The 19,850-nt window shown below is 37.3% G+C and overlaps 3 protein-coding genes across 3 annotated transcripts; all 3 read right to left on the bottom strand.

The window, feature by feature from the left end:
* Positions 1-3,060: 3,060 nt before the first annotated feature.
* LOC110919711 lies at positions 3,061-3,507 on the bottom strand. The gene has a single exon (XM_022163972.1). It carries the CDS (start codon positions 3,505-3,507, stop codon positions 3,061-3,063), a length of 447 nt encoding a protein of 148 aa, XP_022019664.1.
* A 2,898-nt stretch (positions 3,508-6,405) lies between these two features.
* On the bottom strand, positions 6,406-7,524 carry LOC110919712. Its single transcript, XM_022163973.1, has one exon. The coding sequence runs from the start codon at positions 7,522-7,524 to the stop codon at positions 6,406-6,408; it is 1,119 nt and encodes a 372-aa protein (XP_022019665.1).
* A 1,026-nt stretch (positions 7,525-8,550) lies between these two features.
* On the bottom strand, positions 8,551-9,609 carry LOC110919713 (extensin-like). The gene has a single exon (XM_022163974.1). The coding sequence runs from the start codon at positions 9,607-9,609 to the stop codon at positions 8,551-8,553; it is 1,059 nt and encodes a 352-aa protein (XP_022019666.1).
* Between the last annotated feature and the right edge of the window lie 10,241 nt (positions 9,610-19,850).

Genomic DNA, 19,850 nt, shown 5'->3' with positions numbered 1-19,850 from the left:
TAAGCTTTTAAGTGTCGTAAATAACATTTTTAGTGACACAACTTATTTCTCAAAGTGTCAGGAATATTTTTCTCATGTTTTGGCACTTTATTAGTTAGCCAGAAGCTGGTATGTTAATTAAAGTGTTGTGGCTTGTGCTTAGAGTACGTTTTAGGCACATCCAGTCATTATATCTTATTCCTAGAGACGCCGTTTTACAACCCTTGTATCCCTACACTCACTATGGGTGTAGTAAAATATTTCTGGCTCATACAGGCCTTAGAGGCAGTATCTGCCTGATGCTGGCTTTATCAGCATGTTCAATAGGTTATCCGTTCATAGTGCTACTGTGCTTTTGTGCATCATGTTTGTCACTAAGGTTCAGCATGTAAATAATGTAGTGACGGTAAATAGAGTATGATGCAGGAATATACAAGTATCAGAAATCAAGTAGCAGTTCATCAGTAATTTCAAGTAAGCACAGTAATTAAGCAGCAATTAATTATTAATTAAATCGTACGGATACCTGGTTTAGTGAGGGTTGTCACAGGAATAGAATGTGATTTAGACCCGACAAGCTTGAATACTTGTATATTATGGGTAAACTAAACACATTCTCGAAAATGAGGTTTTAATGACAAGGTTAAGCCCGTTTCGGCTATTTTACGTAAACTAGTCACGTAACCCGATCCGAACGCGTATATGCGTAACGGGTAACCGGACAAGCTATAAACAGGTCTTAATCATTATTATGCTCATAATGTGTTAATATATCAGTAGTATATCAACATTTATGCCCAAAAACAATTTAAACCAAAATAGGTCCCATAAGGGTATTTTGGTAATTTTGCATAGGCTTTTAAGGGTTAAGAATAGATTTCTGAGTTTAAAACATTAGCTTACTGTAATATTATGTAATTTATTTTAAAAACATCAGTAGGTTATGAGTTTTAAATGATAAATATAGTTTTGGCCCAAACTAGGTGCTAAAAACGCTAAATATGCGATTTAAAGGGCTAATATGATAAAAATAGGAAATCTGATATTTTGGTTAGTTTATAAGGCTCAAAATAATACATTTATCATTTATGATCAGTAGCAAAAAGTTTGGCTTTAAAAAGTTATGTAAAACTCCTTTTATGCATGAAAAGGGTAAAATCGGTAATTGCCGGAACTAGGCTATAATCCTATGTTAAGTTCAGTTTAAAAATAAATAAAAATCTTTAAAAATCCCAAAATATTATTTAACATCAGTAGGTAAAAAGTTTGGTGATAAAAATCGGGTTTAGATGGGCCTTATGCTAATTACGCTTTCTAATTACTAAGAAGTCCCTTAATTACGCTATTGAGCATAACTCCCATTCTAGACCTCAAACTGATGTCAAATTTTCGGGATATGTCTAAATGTCAGTAGCAAAGGTTTTAGTTCATTCATATTGCTAAAAGTCTCGGTTTTATGTAAAAAGGGCGTTTTAGGCATTAATGAGCATAATTACGATCAAGAGCATAAATTACAAACGATTAGGCACCATGCAATATAACTTCAGAGAGTTATACTACAATGTAATATGGTCCTAATGGAAGCTTAAAACATGGAAGAAATAAGCTTGAATGGGTCAGAACTGAAAGTCATAGCAAAAGTCAAGCTTTTGTGACTTTCGGTTATAATCTGCCCTTAGATGATTAATTGTCGGATTAGGACTGATAAAATATGTTTATATAGTCATTACCGAGTCATTAGATTGTTATATCATAATTTAGAACCTCTGGTTTATTAATTTTAATCATTTTAGTCAATTCTGTCCACTTTGACTTTTTGTCAAACTACTTTGACCCGACATTTAACCAGTCAAACAAGATAATTAGGGGACAACCTTTTAGGGGTTAATCACCTATACTAATGTGGTTTCATAACCACTTTCAATTTGATCAGTGGTTAAGCCACATGTAATTAAAACGAAAGTCAAACTAATTAAACATTAAGTTTGACTTTTAAGTAATTAAACTAATTAAACAACTTAAAGGAGTAATTAGAAGCTTACTAATGGTCCTAGCAATCTTTTCTACACTTCAAGTCCACTTGTTACTGCTGAAAGCTCCAGAGCAAGTCCCAAACTTAAGTTGTTTGCAATTGTGAGTTATGAACTCATGAACTAGTACTCCTTATATAGTGAATCCCATGATCTTGGATCACTTCCAGGTGTTTATGAGGGCCCTAGGATCACCCCAGGTGTCCTAGTGGTTTATAATTACCGTCTAAGAGTCCATGGTTTCATAACAAGTCACTATAAGTCGGTTTAAAGGCAAGAACATACATCTGTCCAAAAATTCTGCCCAGCGACGCTCTTACGGACCGTAAGAGGAAGGTCTTGCGGTCCGTATCCGTGTTTTACGGACCGTAAGATGTCATTCATGCGGTCCGTAACCGAACCTGATTTTCATCGCCAGTTACCTCCTTGCGGACCGTAAGCCTAAGGCTATACGGTCCGTAACCGTTGACCAGAGGACAAAAATTTTATAATTTTTATACACTTCACCATGTATTTCCTTGTCTGATTTCTTGACCCATGTTCAGTGTAATAGTCCAAGTGATCAGTTCTGAGTGTTCATGCAATGTGTCCCCTTGGAGTTTTCAAAGATTGCCAACACATGAAGAAATTGTCGGTATTGCCTAAGAATATCACATTTTAGAATTGAAGTGTGAACCATTTCTAATATCTGAGATTTACAACTTCTCAAATAGCCATTTATGGATGTGTATGTAGTATATTTTATAAAGCTTTCGGAAATGTTTTTAAAAGGTCATTCAGAGGTAAACTTAACATGTTGACACATTAAATTCCGTAGCCTTACTTTTATAAATATACACAAATGGCTTTTTATATTCACTTAACCTTTCGATTAAGAATATATTATCCACATAGTGTCACTCAGAGGCTCGAGTTTAGCATATTGACACTTTAAGTCCCTTATGAAATTCCCACGTGTTTTAAGTACAGGACACGTGTCTTCATATCAATGGGCTTGTTTTTACGTGGTGTTACATCCTCACCCCCTTAAAAGAAATCTCGACCCCGAGATTTACTGAAATAAGTGAGGGTACTTCTGCTTCATAGTGGACTCTACTTCCCACGTATATTCGGGGCCTCTACGAGCGTCCCATTTAACCTTCACTATAGGTACATACTTTCTTCGGAGCTTTTTGACTTGCCGATCTTCAATTGCTATTGGCCTCTCAATGAATTTCAAGCTTTTGTAAACTTGTACGTCTTTATGAGACATTGCTAAAGACTCATCGGCTAAACATTTCTTGAGATTACAAACGTGGAATACATCATGGATTACACTCAACTCCTCTGGCAATCTTAGCCTATATGCTACACTGCCGACACATTCGAGGATCTCGAATGGTGCGATGTATCTAGGGCTCAACTTGCCCTTTTTACCAAAACGCATCACACCTTTACAGGGTGACACTTTCAATAAAACTTTATCGCCTACTTCAAACTTTAAGGGTTTTCGTCTCATATTAGCATAGCTTTTCTGCCTATCCCTGGCAGCTTTTAGGCGATCTCGAATTTGAATAATCTTTTCCGTTGTCTCAAGGACTATATCAGGTCCTGATATCTGAGCTTCTCCTACTTCGGCCCAACAGACAGGTGTTCTGCATCTCCTACCATACAGTGCCTCAAAAGGCGCAGCCTGAATGCTGGTATGATAACTATTGTTATAGGAGAACTCAATCAAAGGCAGGTGGTCATCCCAACTACCACCCAAATCAATAACACATGCACGAAGCATGTCTTCTAAGGTTTGAATAGTACGCTCACTTTGACCATCGGTCTGAGGATGGTAAGCAGTACTAAAATTCAGACGTGAGCCCAATGATTGTTGGAAACTTCTCCAAAAGTGCGAGGTGTATCTAGTATCTCTATCCGAGATAATCGCCACCGGTACACCATGAAGAGCTACAATCTTATCGACATACAACTGGGCCAGCTTATCGGAGCTATGCGTCTCCTTGATGGGCAAGAAATGAGCTGACTTCGTCAGTCTATCAACAATAACCCATATAGTGTCATTTCCGTGCTTCGTTTTGGGTAACTTAGTTATAAAGTCCATGGTTATCATTTCCCATTTCCAAGTGGGAAGTTCCGATTGTTGTAGAAGTCCTGATGGCTTCTGATGTTCGGCTTTAATCTGAGCACATGTCAGGCACTTAGCTACATGGGTGGCAATAGATTTCTTTAAACCTATCCACCAATAATTGGCCTTTAAATCTTGATACATCTTGTCATCTCCCGGGTGAACCGAATACTTAGAATTATGGGCTTCCTGAAGGATTACATCCCGAAGTCCTCCCTGAATAGGAACCCAAATTCTACCATTCATTCTTAGGATTCCATCCTTACCAGGTGTCAACTGTTCAACAGTTACACCTAACTTTTCGTTTGGAAGATTATTTTCCAACATGGCATCTTTTTGTGCAGCCAATAGCTTTTCATTCAAATTATTCTTCAACTCAATGCTCTTTGCATTGACCCTAATCGGCTTAACTCTTTCCTTTCGGCTTAGAGCATCTGCGACCACATTCGCCTTACCGGGATGGTAGCGAATCTCGCAATCATAATCATTTAATGTTTCCATCCAACGACGTTGTCTCATATTGAGTTCTTTTTGATTGAACAAATGTTGGAGACTTTTGTGATCTGAATAAATTACACATTTTGTTCCATACAAATAGTGTCTCCACAACTTTAGTGCGAATACCACAGCACCCAATTCCAAATCATGAGTGGTGTAGTTCTTTTCATGCACCTTTAGCTGTCGCGATGCATAGGCAATTACATTGCCCCTCTGCATAAGTATACACCCCATGCCAGTGTGTGAAGCATCGCAATAAACAACAAAGTCTTCAACTCCTTCCGGTAGTGACAAAACCGGAGCATGGCTCAATCTTTGCTTTAAGGTCTCGAAGGATTCCTGCTGCTTGGGACCCCAGATAAATTTCACATTCTTGCGGGTCAAGGAAGTCAATGGTGCTGCTATTCCTGAGAAGTTCTCAATGAATCTTCTGTAATATCCAGCTAAACCCAGAAAGCTGCGAATTTCTGTAGGGGTCTTAGGCGCTTCCCAATTCATTACAGCCTCTACTTTGGCAGGATCCACTTGAATATCGTGTTCGCTAACCACATGTCCAAGGAACTGAACCTTGCGAAGCCAAAATTCACACTTAGAGAATTTGGCATATAACTTCTCCTGTCGAAGCAGTTCTAAAATACATCGAAGGTGCTTTTCATGCTCCACTTGACTACGCGAGTAGATAAGTATGTCATCTATAAAAACAATGACAAACTTATCTAAATATGGTTTGCAGACTCTATTCATGAGGTCCATGAATGCTGCAGGCGCATTAGTGAGCCCAAAAGGCATCATTAAGAATTCGAAGTGTCCATATCTTGTTATGAATGCCGTCTTCGGAACGTCTTCGGTTCGAACCTTAAGTTGATGATACCCAGATCTCAAATCTATCTTTGAGAAGTAACTCGCTCCTTGGAGTTGATCGAACAAGTCATCGATCCTGGGTAAAGGATAATGATTTTTGATCGTTACCTTATTCAGTTCACGGTAATCAATGCATAAGCGCATTGATCCATCCTTCTTTTTCACGAACAGAATTGGAGCTCCCCAAGGCGAAGAGCTGGGTTGAATGAAACCTTTTTCTAATAACTCATCCAATTGAGTTCTGAGCTCTTTCATTTCGGTAGGCGCTAGGCAATACGGAGCTCGTGCGATAGGCGCAGATCCAGGGAGAATGTCGATCCTGAACTCTACTTGCCTCTCAGGAGGTAATCCAGGTAATTTGTCAGGAAAGACATCAGGATATTCTGAAATAATTGGGATGTCCTCAATCTTCGGCTTTGGATCATTCACCGTCACTTGTGCCATGTAAATGACACATCCACCTTTCAAACACTGGGATACTTTAAGAATGGACACATTGCTTGGGAATCCATATTATGTGTCCCCTTGGATAGTGACTGATTCACCGAAGGGGGTTTTGATAATGATAAGCTTTTTATCACATGCAATTTGGGCTTGGTTATGCGACAACCAATCCATGCCTAAAACTATATCAAAACCAGCCAATTTCATTGGCAGGAGGGACAGCGGGATAGAATGGTTCTTGATGGATATTGAACATCCATCAAGAAGAGTCGAAGCGGATTCTAAGGTACCATCAGCGAGTTCTACCTCATATTTTATGTCTAGAGTCTTAATAGGCAAATTCAATAACTTACAGAACTTATGATCTACAAAGGACGCATAAATATTATTGATGAGGAAGGTACCTGTTATGACGTTATCATCAGTCACCGCTTCCCTTGCCTGCATTTGGAACACTCGGGCATTGTTCTTCTTAGCCTATTCAGGCTTGTTCATATTCTTGGGGCAATTGGTCTTAATATGCCCCTTTTCATTGCAACCATAACAGGTTGCATCCTCGATGTTTCGGCACTCAACAGACTTGTGCCCTTTCTTCTTGCAAATCCCACACGGTTTGGCCTGTGGGTCCCTATTGCACTTGCCAAAGTGTCTCTTATGGCAAGTCTTGCATCTGGGCTTGTCATCAGTCTGCCCCTTCTTGGAACCAGAGTTCCCTTTTCCTTTCTTATTCGAGTGAGAGGACTGATCATCCTCTCTCTTCCTCTTCCCTTCTTCAGAATTTTTCTTCGCCCTGCTCCTCACAACATCCAATGTGAGGGATAGTGATAGATCCACAACAGACCTATAGGTGGTTGGCTTAGAAGCCTTCACATTTCCCTTAATCTCAGGGGCCAAACCACCAATAAAACGCGCGATGCGCTTCGGCTCAGGGGTGACTAAATATGGTACCAATCTGGACATGGAATTGAAACTTGTCACATAAGATCTACAATCTAGATCCTTCATTACGAGAGTGAGAAAATCAGTCTCCACACGCTCTACTTCGTGTTGAGGACAATAAGTGTCCTTGACCAAATCGACAAACTTCTCCCAAGAAAGGTTATACAAATGGACTTTCCCTGTGGACTGTACAAGTGCCTTCCACCACGTAAGGGCATCGCCCTTAAAAGATTGGGAGACGAACATAACTACATCTTCCTTAGCGCAGCCGCTAATGTCTATCACCGTCTCCATCTCATCTAGCCATTTCATACAATCTATCGCCCCTTTCTCTCCTGTAAAATCCCTCGGTTTACAGGAAACAAAATACTTGTAGGTACAACCCTTGGTGTACCTAGGGGTCGGCTCAAGATCTATCTGTCTTTTGGGTATACTACCCTGGTTGGACGAATGCACTGACTCACTCTTCTTATGAGTGTGAGATTTAGAATGAGCTTTAGAGTGAGTTTGTGACCGAACGATACTTGGCTCCTTAAACTTAGCATCAACCGCTTGAGAGACTGCAGCGGTGATCATAGCTTGTAATTCTGCACCAGTAATATTATTTCTGGTATTGCCCGGTGCTGGATGACTGTTTACTTCGTCGGAGCCAGCCATTTCTGAATGCTATAATATAGACAATAATAGTAATTTAAATTACATATAAGTTTATCACATTGATGATTCATTGGTTATGGTATTATTAAACCATTTAGACCATTTCATAACATAACTAAAGGTTTACATAATGCGTTATTCTACACATTACTAGACAGGGGAAAGATAGAAATTTTCACAACTGTCAATGTCATAGAAGACATTTTATCTATCATTAAACTCATTTCATAGGACATTAAAATAGCTTAGAAGCTTGTCATAAGAATGAGTTGAGATTTTAATTAATGATCTCAAAAATCAGTGATCTTTTAAGGTCTGAACCAAGTTCATTGCCTTTTTGACATGAAGTTTATGAATCGTACTTTCATTGTCATTTTACACCTTTGCTTAAAGCATGCATCTCAAATGGATGTCTTGGTCTATTCATCACACTGATATTTTCTAGCCAGGATTCGTATTGATCATTTTGGCTTTATGTGACTTGGAAGGGTCCAAGTACCTTTTGGAAGCTTGTGTGGTTCCTCGCACCGCACAGCTAGGAATGTCAACGTATTTTCAGATGTTAACTGAGATTTGCTATCTTAAAAAGGTTGTACCATCATAGCCAATTAATACTTTGGCTAGGTTATACCTCTAAGAGTTTCTTTGGCAGATTAATTATAAATTGAAAGGAAATAACATGGTGTGATAAAATACACAATTAAAACCAAAGTTAAAACTTCATTACGAAGAAAACGAATACAATTGCCCTAAACGGGACTTAAGAAAGACAAACTACCCGCGCAGGGGTATACAGGAATGAAAATAAGTCCACGCAGGGACTTGATACGGAATTCAAACAAATGTCCACGCAGGGACATTATTACAATAAACAAGAACAAAAACAACCCTCTATTTCTTCTTCCCCTTAATAAGGTTGGCAAGGCCCTTCATGAAGCTATTATGCCTCTCCTTGTTCTTCTTGGTCTTCTGCTCAACCTTGTCCAACCTCTCCAAGATTTCCTGATTTTGTTGCTGCTGCTGTAGTTACTGGGAAGGAGGTGGCTGATACGGAGGATACTGATAACCCTGAATAGGGTAGTCAGTTGGAGGCATAGGGGGGTAAGAAGAAGGATAAAGGTGATGATACTGCGCAGCCGTAAGATATGGGTCATGAGTTCCATAGCCCAATGGATATCCCGACGGGTCTCCATAAGGATTGTACCCGGAAGAACCTGGGTACGTTGGAATTGGGTTATCAAATCCCACAGGCGGCATAGGTGGTGCATAAGAAGCTTGCGGAGGATCAGCCTCCGGTGCCGCATTTAAGGGCCCACCCATCTGAGGGTCCTCTGGAATAGGGGGATAGGAACTCGACCCTCGAGGAGAACTAAAACGGGGTCCTCCTCTAACGGAAATGCGAGCGTTCCTCCTTCGCCTTGGAGGCTCGGGAGGTGGTTGTGGTGGCTGCTGCGGTGGCTCCTCTACCGGGAGTGGTGGTGGTGAGACAACTTGAAGTTGAGGATCATCTAAAGGTGGTTGAGCCGGAGAGTTATGATAAGATGGAGTAAAGAACCAGTCATAGGTAGCCATCCTCTCTTGGAAGGAGTCGGGTCCATGATAAGGAGATCCCTGGAACGGAGACCCACTAGATATGCTGATAGGGTGGCCCGGGGTTCCTGTTTGCATTTCCGGGTCAGGGTCATCATCCATTTCCATTTCCTGAGAGAAATGGTCCTCAGGGCCCAATGGGTTATAGCCAAGGAAGTCGTTCACATAGTCGGCTGGGTTGAATTGTCTTGGAGAGTAGGGGGATTCAGAATGATGAAATGAATGAGATTGCAAAGAGTTATGCGGTGGGTATGATTCACGCGAATGGTGAGATTGTTCGGGCTCATTTGGAGCAAATGGTCCGAAAGACGGATGAAAAGATGGTGAAGAGCTGAGCGAGACTGAGTGTCTTGCCGGCTCGAAGGGTTGACCCCACATATCGCGGGAGTCGGAGGTGGAAAAAGACGCCGATGGAGTGCGTCTATGAGATGGTCCTGCAGATGACGGTCCTCCACGCATGGGACCCTTGCCACGTCCTCTTAGTCTCGGAGGCATGATGGTAAATTTCCTGTTGAAACAATTAAACAAAATAAAATAAAACAGAATAATAGCGAAGGAAAAATAAAGATGCACCCTAGGTCATTTGCCTAGACTCGAGAGTCTAAGGAATGTGCTTATTGTGTCATTGAGATTAAACACAAAAGGTTAGTGTTTAATTCACTCAACCTGGCTCTGATACCAACCTGTCACACCCCAATAATTCCACGTATTACCGGTGGGCCCGGTGGGGAGTATCGTGACGTAGTTGATATCATCATTGTCAACATACACAAATATATAGCACAGCGGAAGGCTGGTAAATAAACTATTACAAACCATACTGTCTGTCGATGTTCGAGTACAAGAATAATACAGACTGGAATGTAATAAGATCCACATGCGGATCATAAAGTACAAAGAAACAAAAACTACAGACTCCGGGTATCTATGGGATTTGCAAGATCCTCTACAACACCCTATAGCTCCAGCCTATTTCGATAAGTACCTGTCAATTCAATCTTAAGGAAAATACGTCAGTATACACTGGTAAATACAATTTAACTGACTCGTATTGAAAACATTTAAGAAAATTGGTTTAAATGCACAAGGCACAAATCCTTTATAACTTGGGACAATCTTATTAAAATCTTGTATACAGTTTTACATGCTTGTCATACATGTGGGGCCGGTTTACAAACCGGACATGATTAACTGACTCACCACTTATAGAACCCACAGAGGAGTTATCCCCAACTTGTGGGTAAATTAATATGTAGCATTTGCATCTGTCAGGTGCATGCCTGCACCCCGTGCATAGGTCGTGGCCATTAATAACTTAAATGAGCCAAGGATATCGAGGACACGATCGTTAACCCTCAAATGTTTATGTTATCAAACAATACAGATGAAAACGGGTTATGCGGATTTATTAAATCACAATCCGACATAATAATCCCACACCCGACCAAGCGGTATTAATATACCGTATCCCAAGCCCGTATAGGGAAAATAAGTTAAAAGTATTTACCTGTTGTAGCAGTAAATTCCTAAAGTTCTTGAAAGATACTTTTTACCGGAAGCTATAAATCTGTATAGAAGGTTTAATTATCTATTAGGATGCTAACGGGTCTTTACTTAAGTCAAAGACTTAGACCGACTAGCTAGAAAGAAACCTTACGGACCTAACCGGTAGATTAAACGGAAACCGGAATAGAATGTGATTTAGACCCGATAAGCTTGAATACTTGTATATTATGGGTAAACTAAACACATTCTCGAAAATGAGGTTTTAATGACAAGGTTAAGCCCGTTTCGGCTATTTTACGTAAACTAGTCACGTAACCCGATCCGAACGCGTATATGCGTAACGGGTAACCGGACAAGCTATAAACAGGTCTTAATCATTATTATGCTTATAATGTGTTAATATATCAGTAGTATATCAACATTTATGCCCAAAAACAATTTAAACCAAAATAGGTCCCATAAGGGTATTTTGGTAATTTTGCGTAGGCTTTTAAGGGTTAAGAATAGATTTCTGAGTTTAAAACATTAGCTTACTGTAATATTATGTAATTTATTTTAAAAACATCAGTAGGTTATGAGTTTTAAATGATAAATATAGTTTTGGCCCAAACTAGGTGCTAAAAACGCTAAATATGCGATTTAAAGGGCTAATATGATAAAAATAGGAAATCTGATATTTTGGTCAGTTTATAAGGCTCAAAATAATACATTTATCATTTATGATCAGTAGCAAAAAGTTTGGCTTTAAAAAGTTTGGCTTTAAAAAGTTATGTAAAACTCCTTTTATGCATGAAAAGGGTAAAATCGGTAATTGCCGGAACTAGGCTATAATCCTATGTTAAGTTCAGTTTAAAAATAAATAAAAATCTTTAAAAATCCCAAAATATTATTTAACATCAGTAGGTAAAAAGTTTGGTGATAAAAATCGGGTTTAGATGGGCCTTATGCTAATTACGCTTTCTAATTACTAAGAAGTCCCTTAATTACGCTATTGAGCATAACTCCCATTCTAGACCTCAAACTGATGTCAAATTTTCGGGATATGTCTAAATGTCAGTAGCAAAGGTTTTAGTTCATTCATATTGCTAAAAGTCTCGGTTTTATGTAAAAGGGCGTTTTAGGCATTAATGAGCATAATTACGATCAAGAGCATAAATTACAAACGATTAGGCACCATGCAATATAACTTCAGAGAGTTATACTACAATGTAATATGGTCCTAATGTAAGCCTAAAACATGGAAGAAATAAGCTTGAATGGGTCAGAACTGAAAGTCATAGCAAAAGTCAAGCTTTTGCGACTTTCGGTTATAATCTGCCCTTAGATGATTAATTGTCGGATTAGGACTGATAAAATATGTTTATATAGTCATTACCGAGTCATTAGATTGTTATATCATAATTTAGAACCTCTGGTTTATTAATTTTAATCATTTTAGTCAATTCTGTCCAGTTTGACTTTTTGTCAAACTACTTTGACCCGACATTTAACCAGTTAAACAAGATAATTAGGGGACACCCTTTTAGGGGTTAATCACCTATACTAATGTGGTTTCATAACCACTTTCAATTTGATCAGTGGTTAAGCCACATGTAATTAAAACGAAAGTCAAACTAATTAAACATTAAGTTTGACTTTTAAGTAATTAAACTAATTAAACAACTTAAAGGAGTAATTAGAAGCTTACTAATGGTCCTAGCAATCTTTTCTACACTTCAAGTCCACTTGTTACTGCTGAAAGCTCCAGAGCAAGTCCCAAACTTAAGTTGTTTGCAATTGTGAGTTATGAACTCATGAACTAGTACTCCTTATATAGTGAATCCCATGATCTTGGATCACTTCCAGGTGTTTATGAGGGCCCTAGGATCACCCCAGGTGTCCTAGTGGTTTATAATTACCGTCTAAGAGTCCATGGTTTCATAACAAGTCACTATAAGTCGGTTTAAAGGCAAGAACATACATCTGTCCAAAAATTCTGCCCAGCGACGCTCTTACGGACCGTAAGAGGAAGGTCTTGCGGTCCGTATCCGTGTTTTGCGCACCGTAAGATGTCATTCATGCGGTCCGTAACCGAACCTGATTTTCATCGCCAGTTACCTCCTTGCGGACCGTAAGCCTAAGGCTATACGGTCCGTAACCGTTGACCAGAGGACAAAAATTTTATAATTTTTATACACTTCACCATGCATTTCCATGTCTGATTTCTTGACCCATGTTCAGTGTAATAGTCCAAGTGATTAGTTCTGAGTGTTCATGCAATGTGTCCCCTTGGAGTTTTCAAAGATTGCCAACACATGAAGAAATTGTCGGTATTGCCCAAGAATATCACATTTTAGAATTGAAGTGTGAACCATTTCTAATATCTGAGATTTACAACTTCTCAAATAGCCATTTATGGATGTGTATATAGTATATTTTATAAAGCTTTCGGAAATGTTTTTAAAAGGTCATTCAGAGGTAAACTTGACATGTTGACACATTAAATTCCGTAGCCTTACTTTTATAAATATACACAAATGGCTTTTTATATTCAGTTAACCTTTCGATTAAGAATATATTATCTACATAGTGTCACTCAGAGGCTCGAGTTTAGCATATTGACACTTTAAGTCCCTTATGAAATTCCCACGTGTTTTAAGTACAGGACACGTGTCTTCATATCAATGGGCTTGTTTTTACGTGGTGTTACAGTATTGGAATTAGAGGCACAATAAACCAGCAAAATCATGATTTTTTTACTATTCTTTTGGGGAAATACATATGTTTTATAATTTGGTTAGACTAGCGGCAATTGTGTCTATGAACGACCACAAACAGAATGAGGAAGAGTTAGAGAGGAATTGGAGAGAGTGTGAGAAGGAGACAACCATGGTCCGTGCCCTTGGTGGCGTCTAGGTTTACGGACCACTCTTAGTGGCAAAGAGATAGAAAGGTTTGTCAATGTCTATAAACTACCACAGGCTCAGATTAGTTTTTCCATTGAAATTCAATTCTGAAAACATACATAAAGTGTTAAAGAAAATTTCTTTGCTGAAAATATGAACTGATACCAAGTCAATCTTTAGTTCATCTGATGAACTATTTTTGTTGCAGATCAGATCCTTGTGTAGATTCTGAAAAAAAATATTTTATAAACATCTTGCAGGTTGGGAGAAAAACTATTTTTGCAACAATTGGAAGCAAGATACGCTAGCATTCTCTGAGTTTCTTCAGAGAATTAAGTCCATCAGTCCTCGTCCTCCTCCTCCTCCTGATGTTCCTACCTACTTATTTAACCTGACATCCTTTATTGGATTAGGCATGTGTATATTGTCGTGCATTATAGCTAGATGTGGCTAAATGGTAGGGTGAGTTGGGTAACGGGTCAAAATAAGAAAGTTTGAATCAGGCTGGACTTGGCGAGAACACTTTTTGTTCTGTGTGATTTAAATATGATTGCATAAGTTATACGTCTCAATTATAATATATTTTTTTAAGAAATTAATTTAGAAGATTTTAACTTCTTTTCGCTAAAAACTAGAGCAAAGATAGAAAGTTGTGTATTGGGTTCATATATCTTAACTAAAGTTACAAAATGTTAGTGGGTTTAATGTGGCTCTGCCCCAAATATGCCGGTAAAATTTCTGCCTATTTGATACGTTTACTTCAAACCTATTATTTTTAATCTACACGTTTGATGTAAGTTAGATAAAAATAACTCAAATCTACTCATTCATATCTAAACATATTCGATGGGAGTTTTGTTATTTAGGAACGATGTTATCCTTGACTACTTTTTTGCTGGTGGAACTGAAATGGAGTCGGTCAATGCTTGGTTCTGTCCAGCTTGCCCAGTGGCACCACTACACTAGGACCCACACCATAACATTCTTGCTCAGGTAGGTTGCAACTTCAGTTTCTTCTACAGACTTTTGTAACTTTTAAATTTAAACATTCTTGCTCAGGTAGGTTGCAACTTCAGGTTGCAACATATCTCTGTTCTAAAATTTTTAAACTTAAACCGATTAATTGCTCAATCATTTATATATTAGGTTAATAAAAGATTATATTTAGTTGATCCATGTAAAAAACAATTTTAATTTCTTATCATGACCTTATACTCGATTACTCTTAGATATATCTTTACTTGCGGCAAAAAAACATAAGTATCCGCAGCAACGCGTGGGCATTCCCACTATATATCTTTATGATCTTTAGAACTGTTTAAAATTTTAACGAGTAAATCTATTTGACATGTAATGGTGTATATATTTGTCAAAAAAATTAGTTTCTTAATCAATAAATTGTTGGGTTGGAATATGGCTTTTATTTTGTATTGTATATATTTGTAAAAAAAATTATCTTATTAATCAATAAAATAGTGTATTATGGTATATAGAGGACGAATCTCATAATCGTTCACGTTGCTACTTTAGCTGATACAGTTGGTGACGAAATGAATTGGGTGACAGATACGATATGTGTGGGTTATTATCTTTATATCTATTATAAATAGACATGGTAATAGACAGATAATGGTAATCATTAGTTTGTTAACAAATACATGTTGGGACTTCCTGGCACATTTCATCTTCAAATGAATATTTTTAACACTAGAACAAAGCATTACTGGAAAAGGGTTAATGGGAATAAAACGGATAACCGCAATGTAAAGGAGGGATGGACATTTGGTACTGGATACCGGTACCAATTTGTCTTAATGATTTATTTTCGGAACCGACTTTTTGGCTTTTTCGGTACCCACTTTTTTACTTTTTCGGTACTGGCATTTTTGGTTCGGTACCTATATTTTACTGAAATTTACCTTAAAATACAGGTGATTTTAGATACACGTACCCATGTGTGACGATTTTTTATACCGGTATTTTCGGTACCATTACCGAGCTTATCCCTAATGTAAAGTGTCGCTCCCGCCGCATCGCGCGGGCACCCTACTAGTAATTTGTAATATCTTTATGCATAAAGGTGTGGTACCTTATGTTTTGGGAGTTAAAAAAAATGATTTTTTTTTACTTTTAACCGAAACTATTTGATTCTTTACTTTTAACCCAAAACTATTTGATTTTTTTTTACTTTTAACCCCAAAACTTTTCATCTTAATTTTAACCCAAAACTATTTGATTTTTTTTTACTTTTAACCCCAAAACTTTTCATCTTTTACAATTTAACCTCACAACTTTTTTACTTTCAACTTTGGTTTTCTATACTTTTTATTTTTCGCAAAATTTTCGTTTTACGTTCCGTTCTAAATTTTGTGAGTTAATATAGCGCAACATGCGTGTGTGGTTAAACGTTTTTACGTTGTCTATTTTTTTCCGTTTGACAGGTTCATCGTAACGCGCGGGTCCTAGATCGACTTAATTATTCTCTTATATATATATATATATATATATATATATATTACGTTTCGGTTTATTTTCTTCGCATTAACACGTCGCAACTTCAGTGTTGGTGGTCGTCGGCAGTAGTGTGACATTGGTGTTCGCCCCCGCCGCAATGCGGGGGTGCTTAATCCTAGTTCTACTAAAGTCATGGGCGGTTCTTAGTAGGGGTGTGGCAGGGCCACGGCCCGGGCAAGTTTTTCGGCCGTAGTGCTAATTTTCCGCATTTCGATCGAAATTTTTTATACATACTATGTTTGGCCCGGGCTTGCCCGGGCTTTTTTTAGTGCCCGTGTCTTTCGGCCCTGGCACGTTCAACGGGCAAGATCCGCCACTGACTAAAGTGCCACTAGAATAACCGGTGAAACAAAGGGGTGTATAATTATCTAGGGATGAGATTTGTACCGTATTATTACAATATAGAAAAATACCAAAACCGAATTTAGCTCAACCCTAAACCGAATACCGTACCAGCTGTGTATGTGTAATTCCAGTCGATATCGTAAACTAAATATCGGTAGGTACCGACACCGAATCAAGCTCAAACTGAATGCCGAATACCCAAAACCGACTCATATCTACCATAATCAACACATTGGTGTTCGGATAATGATTACGTCTTCACATAATTTGCTTCAAGCTTTGGGCTTATGTGACGGGACTTTGGAATACATACTAAGATGCAGATTATTCCTAGCTTTGCCGACATGCCCCCACTCACCTTGACATTGTACAACAAAAATATCTAAGGTTTTAAAGAAAAATAATTCAAAGTCCTCAACGTGACAAAAAATTTAATCCATAAAGTCATAATCACTAATCACTTGTGGATTGACCGGGTAAAGAGGGCAGTTATAGACCCAAATTGAAGAAGCCAACGTTTGACAACATAATCCAATATTTTTATTTCTTTTTAGTTGATTAGTAATCTCGAGTGCCAATGAGACGGTGGTGGAGTGATAAGGGAAACACTTGGTGTTCTAATGGACTCAAGTTCGATTCTTGTCATCCCCATTATTTTCTGCAACACCTGGTGATCATGGGAGACTAGGCGAATAAGTGGAAATCGCTAGTCCGATCCTTGAACTGAGCGAGTTTTATCTCACCGCACTGTTGTGCTTTCGGGCGAGTGTTCACGGGCTTCAGCCCTAGGTGAGGGTTTTCCCCGGTTCGGAGGCGAGTGTATCCCGATGTGGTGAATTTCACCAATAGCCCATTTAAAAGATTTGTTAGCCGTTCAAAAAAAAAATCTCGAGTATTGATTGCTCCAATCATTTACGTGCATTTTTTAAAGGCAATTTTTACGCATAACAGAAAATAAAATTACATACAGGCAGGGGCGGACTCACATGGTACAGGTCAGGGTTCATGGACCCTAATAATTTAAAAAAAAATAGTGGAACCGGTATGCTATATTTTTTAAGAACCCCATAAAATAAATTAGTTGGACCCCATATTATAAGAAACAAAGATGGTGTGGTGGTAAATCCTCTTGTATTTCAACAAATAGATCTCAAGGTCAAGCATTCCATCTCCTCTTTTTAGTTTATTTTTTTCATCAAAATTAAATTAGTGCTTTAAAACAACACAACCATCCATTGACCCTCTAATTTGCTTCTTTAAAATGATAAATTTAATATCTCCGAATAATTTTACTTTACATTTGATTACCAAATAAAACTTCCAACATATAATGACGTTCATAAATAAAGCTTAAACAAAAAAATTTAAACAAAATTTTGAAGTTTCGTGAAGTAATTGTGTTGTTTAGGTGGCTATTGGTTCCAATCAACTTATTAATCACCACTGTTTGATAACTTGATGCTTAAAAATGGTTCTTAATAATGTAGTGATTTCATGTCCACTAAAGGCTTTTACATTATTTCCTAACCCCGACCCGACCTGACTACGATGACCGACCTGGAAATTTTAATGGTTGTTTGTGAAAAAAAATTTATACAAAAAATGGACCTCAAAATCCTGGGTCCACAACTGCATGCAAGGATAATAGATTGAAATGAATCAGTGAGCTACTAACGACCATGCGAGAAATTAGATCGAAATGTAAAACATGTAAAAAATAACTAAGTTGATATAGGACCCGCGTGTTGCGATGAACCTGTCAAATGAAAAAAAAAAGACGTAAATGTGTTGAACCACACATACACGTTGCATCGTGTTAACCCGCAAAATTTTGAACGAGAAGTAAAACCGTTTAACCACACACACGCATGTTGCGCCATATTAACTCACAAAATTTAGCACGAAACGTAAAACCAAAATTTGCAAAAGATGAAAAGTATAGAGGACCAAAGTTGAAAGTAAAAAAGTTGTGAGGTTAAATTATAAAAGATGAAAAGTTTTAGATTAAAAGTAAAAAAAAAAACAATTTTATAAGGTTAAATTTTCAAAAAAAAAAAAAAAAAAAAAACTTTGAGTTAAAAGTAAAAAAATTAGTTTTTTTAAACCACCCAAAACATTTAGTATAATACATACAAAAGTTACTAATTAAATTAAAAGTATGTAAATTTGTCATAAATTTATAACAACTAACTATTGATGTGTATGGGTTGGAAGAGTATTTAGAAATCAATAATACTTGAGTTATAATAGGAAACATTAACTTTTTAAACTTGTATATTAACTAATTCGTGCTATATTATGTTTTTAACCAACGTATTATAGCCTGACTCGATTTTAGCTCGGCTTAGAATATTGTCGGGTTCGCCATTGATCTTCATTTATCCTACGATTTTTTTCTTTTTTTAATTTTTTTTTTGAAAGGTGGGGTGGGGATTGTGTTATTTTTTGTTTAGGATGGACACATACCATACAACAAAATCAGTTATAGTCTATGGATATATTTCAAAGTTGAAACCCAAAAAAATGTAACAATATTTATATGGACAAATACACTGTAGTATCTTGTAGTGATATTTAAAAACCGATGACATTGGACTATAATATAATTAGTTGTATCATCGCGGCACAACCATTTCGAGGGAACAAGGCAAAGTAAAAACACTAGTCATTTTCAAATATTAACACAAAAAATAGTCAATTTTGTCAGTAAAGAAAGCAATAAATGATACCAGACTAGTGTTATTTTCACATATCCACTCATTCAATGTCCTACAAAATATAGTTGTATAAATCCAATAGTCCGATTAAAAGTTGAAACCCATTGTTGTTGCATGTTGAAAGGTGAAACTAATTGAAAGTTAAGACTGATGAAATAAAAATTTAAACAAATGTTTGATCATAGGAGTCCATAATGTTAATCTTGCATAGATAATTGTTCCAAAATATAGTGCAAATTTCCGTTTTCACAAGATTAATGGTTTGTATTAGGGCAAAATTCAAATACAATTTTTAATGTAACAAAATCCATCATTATGTTTACTTTATCAAAACACTCAATTGTCAAAACTAGCCATCTAAAAAAAACAATAAGGAATTAAGGTATCTATAAACTATAAATAAAACAGAACAATCTTATGCCACGTGTTCTCTTCTTACGCTAACTTTTTTTTTCTTTAGGCACTAAAACGAAAAAGCTTTTTAACTCGTTTCCTTTAAACCCTAATTTCAGTTTTATATCTCTGTCTCTTCTATCGCTCTATCTCTTTTGTGTTCAATCGTTCATCTACGTAATTCGCCGAGCCTGTTCGTCTCTATATAGACAATCAAGGTTTCGGAATCGTAGAGCCTGTTCATCTCGAGGTATATATATGTTTTTTACATAACCTAATTTGACGTGTCTATTGGTTGAAGCTTGATGCTTACATTTGTATAAGTCTTAGCTATTAAGTTTATCAATAACTTGATTAATTATGTTTTTGGTGTTTA

This window comes from Helianthus annuus, chromosome 16 (genome assembly GCF_002127325.2).
Source record: "Helianthus annuus cultivar XRQ/B chromosome 16, HanXRQr2.0-SUNRISE, whole genome shotgun sequence".
NCBI lineage: Eukaryota > Viridiplantae > Streptophyta > Magnoliopsida > Asterales > Asteraceae > Helianthus > Helianthus annuus.
This window is presented reverse-complemented; position numbering and strand designations above follow the sequence as displayed.

Bases quoted from the DNA above. Each gene is read 5' to 3' on its own strand.
- LOC110919711 (XM_022163972.1), bottom strand. From the start codon at position 3,507: ATGAGACGAAAACCCTTAAAGTTTGAAGTAGGCGATAAAGTTTTATTG.
- LOC110919712 (XM_022163973.1), bottom strand. From the start codon at position 7,524: ATGGCTGGCTCCGACGAAGTAAACAGTCATCCAGCACCGGGCAATACC.
- LOC110919713 (XM_022163974.1), bottom strand. From the start codon at position 9,609: ATGCCTCCGAGACTAAGAGGACGTGGCAAGGGTCCCATGCGTGGAGGA.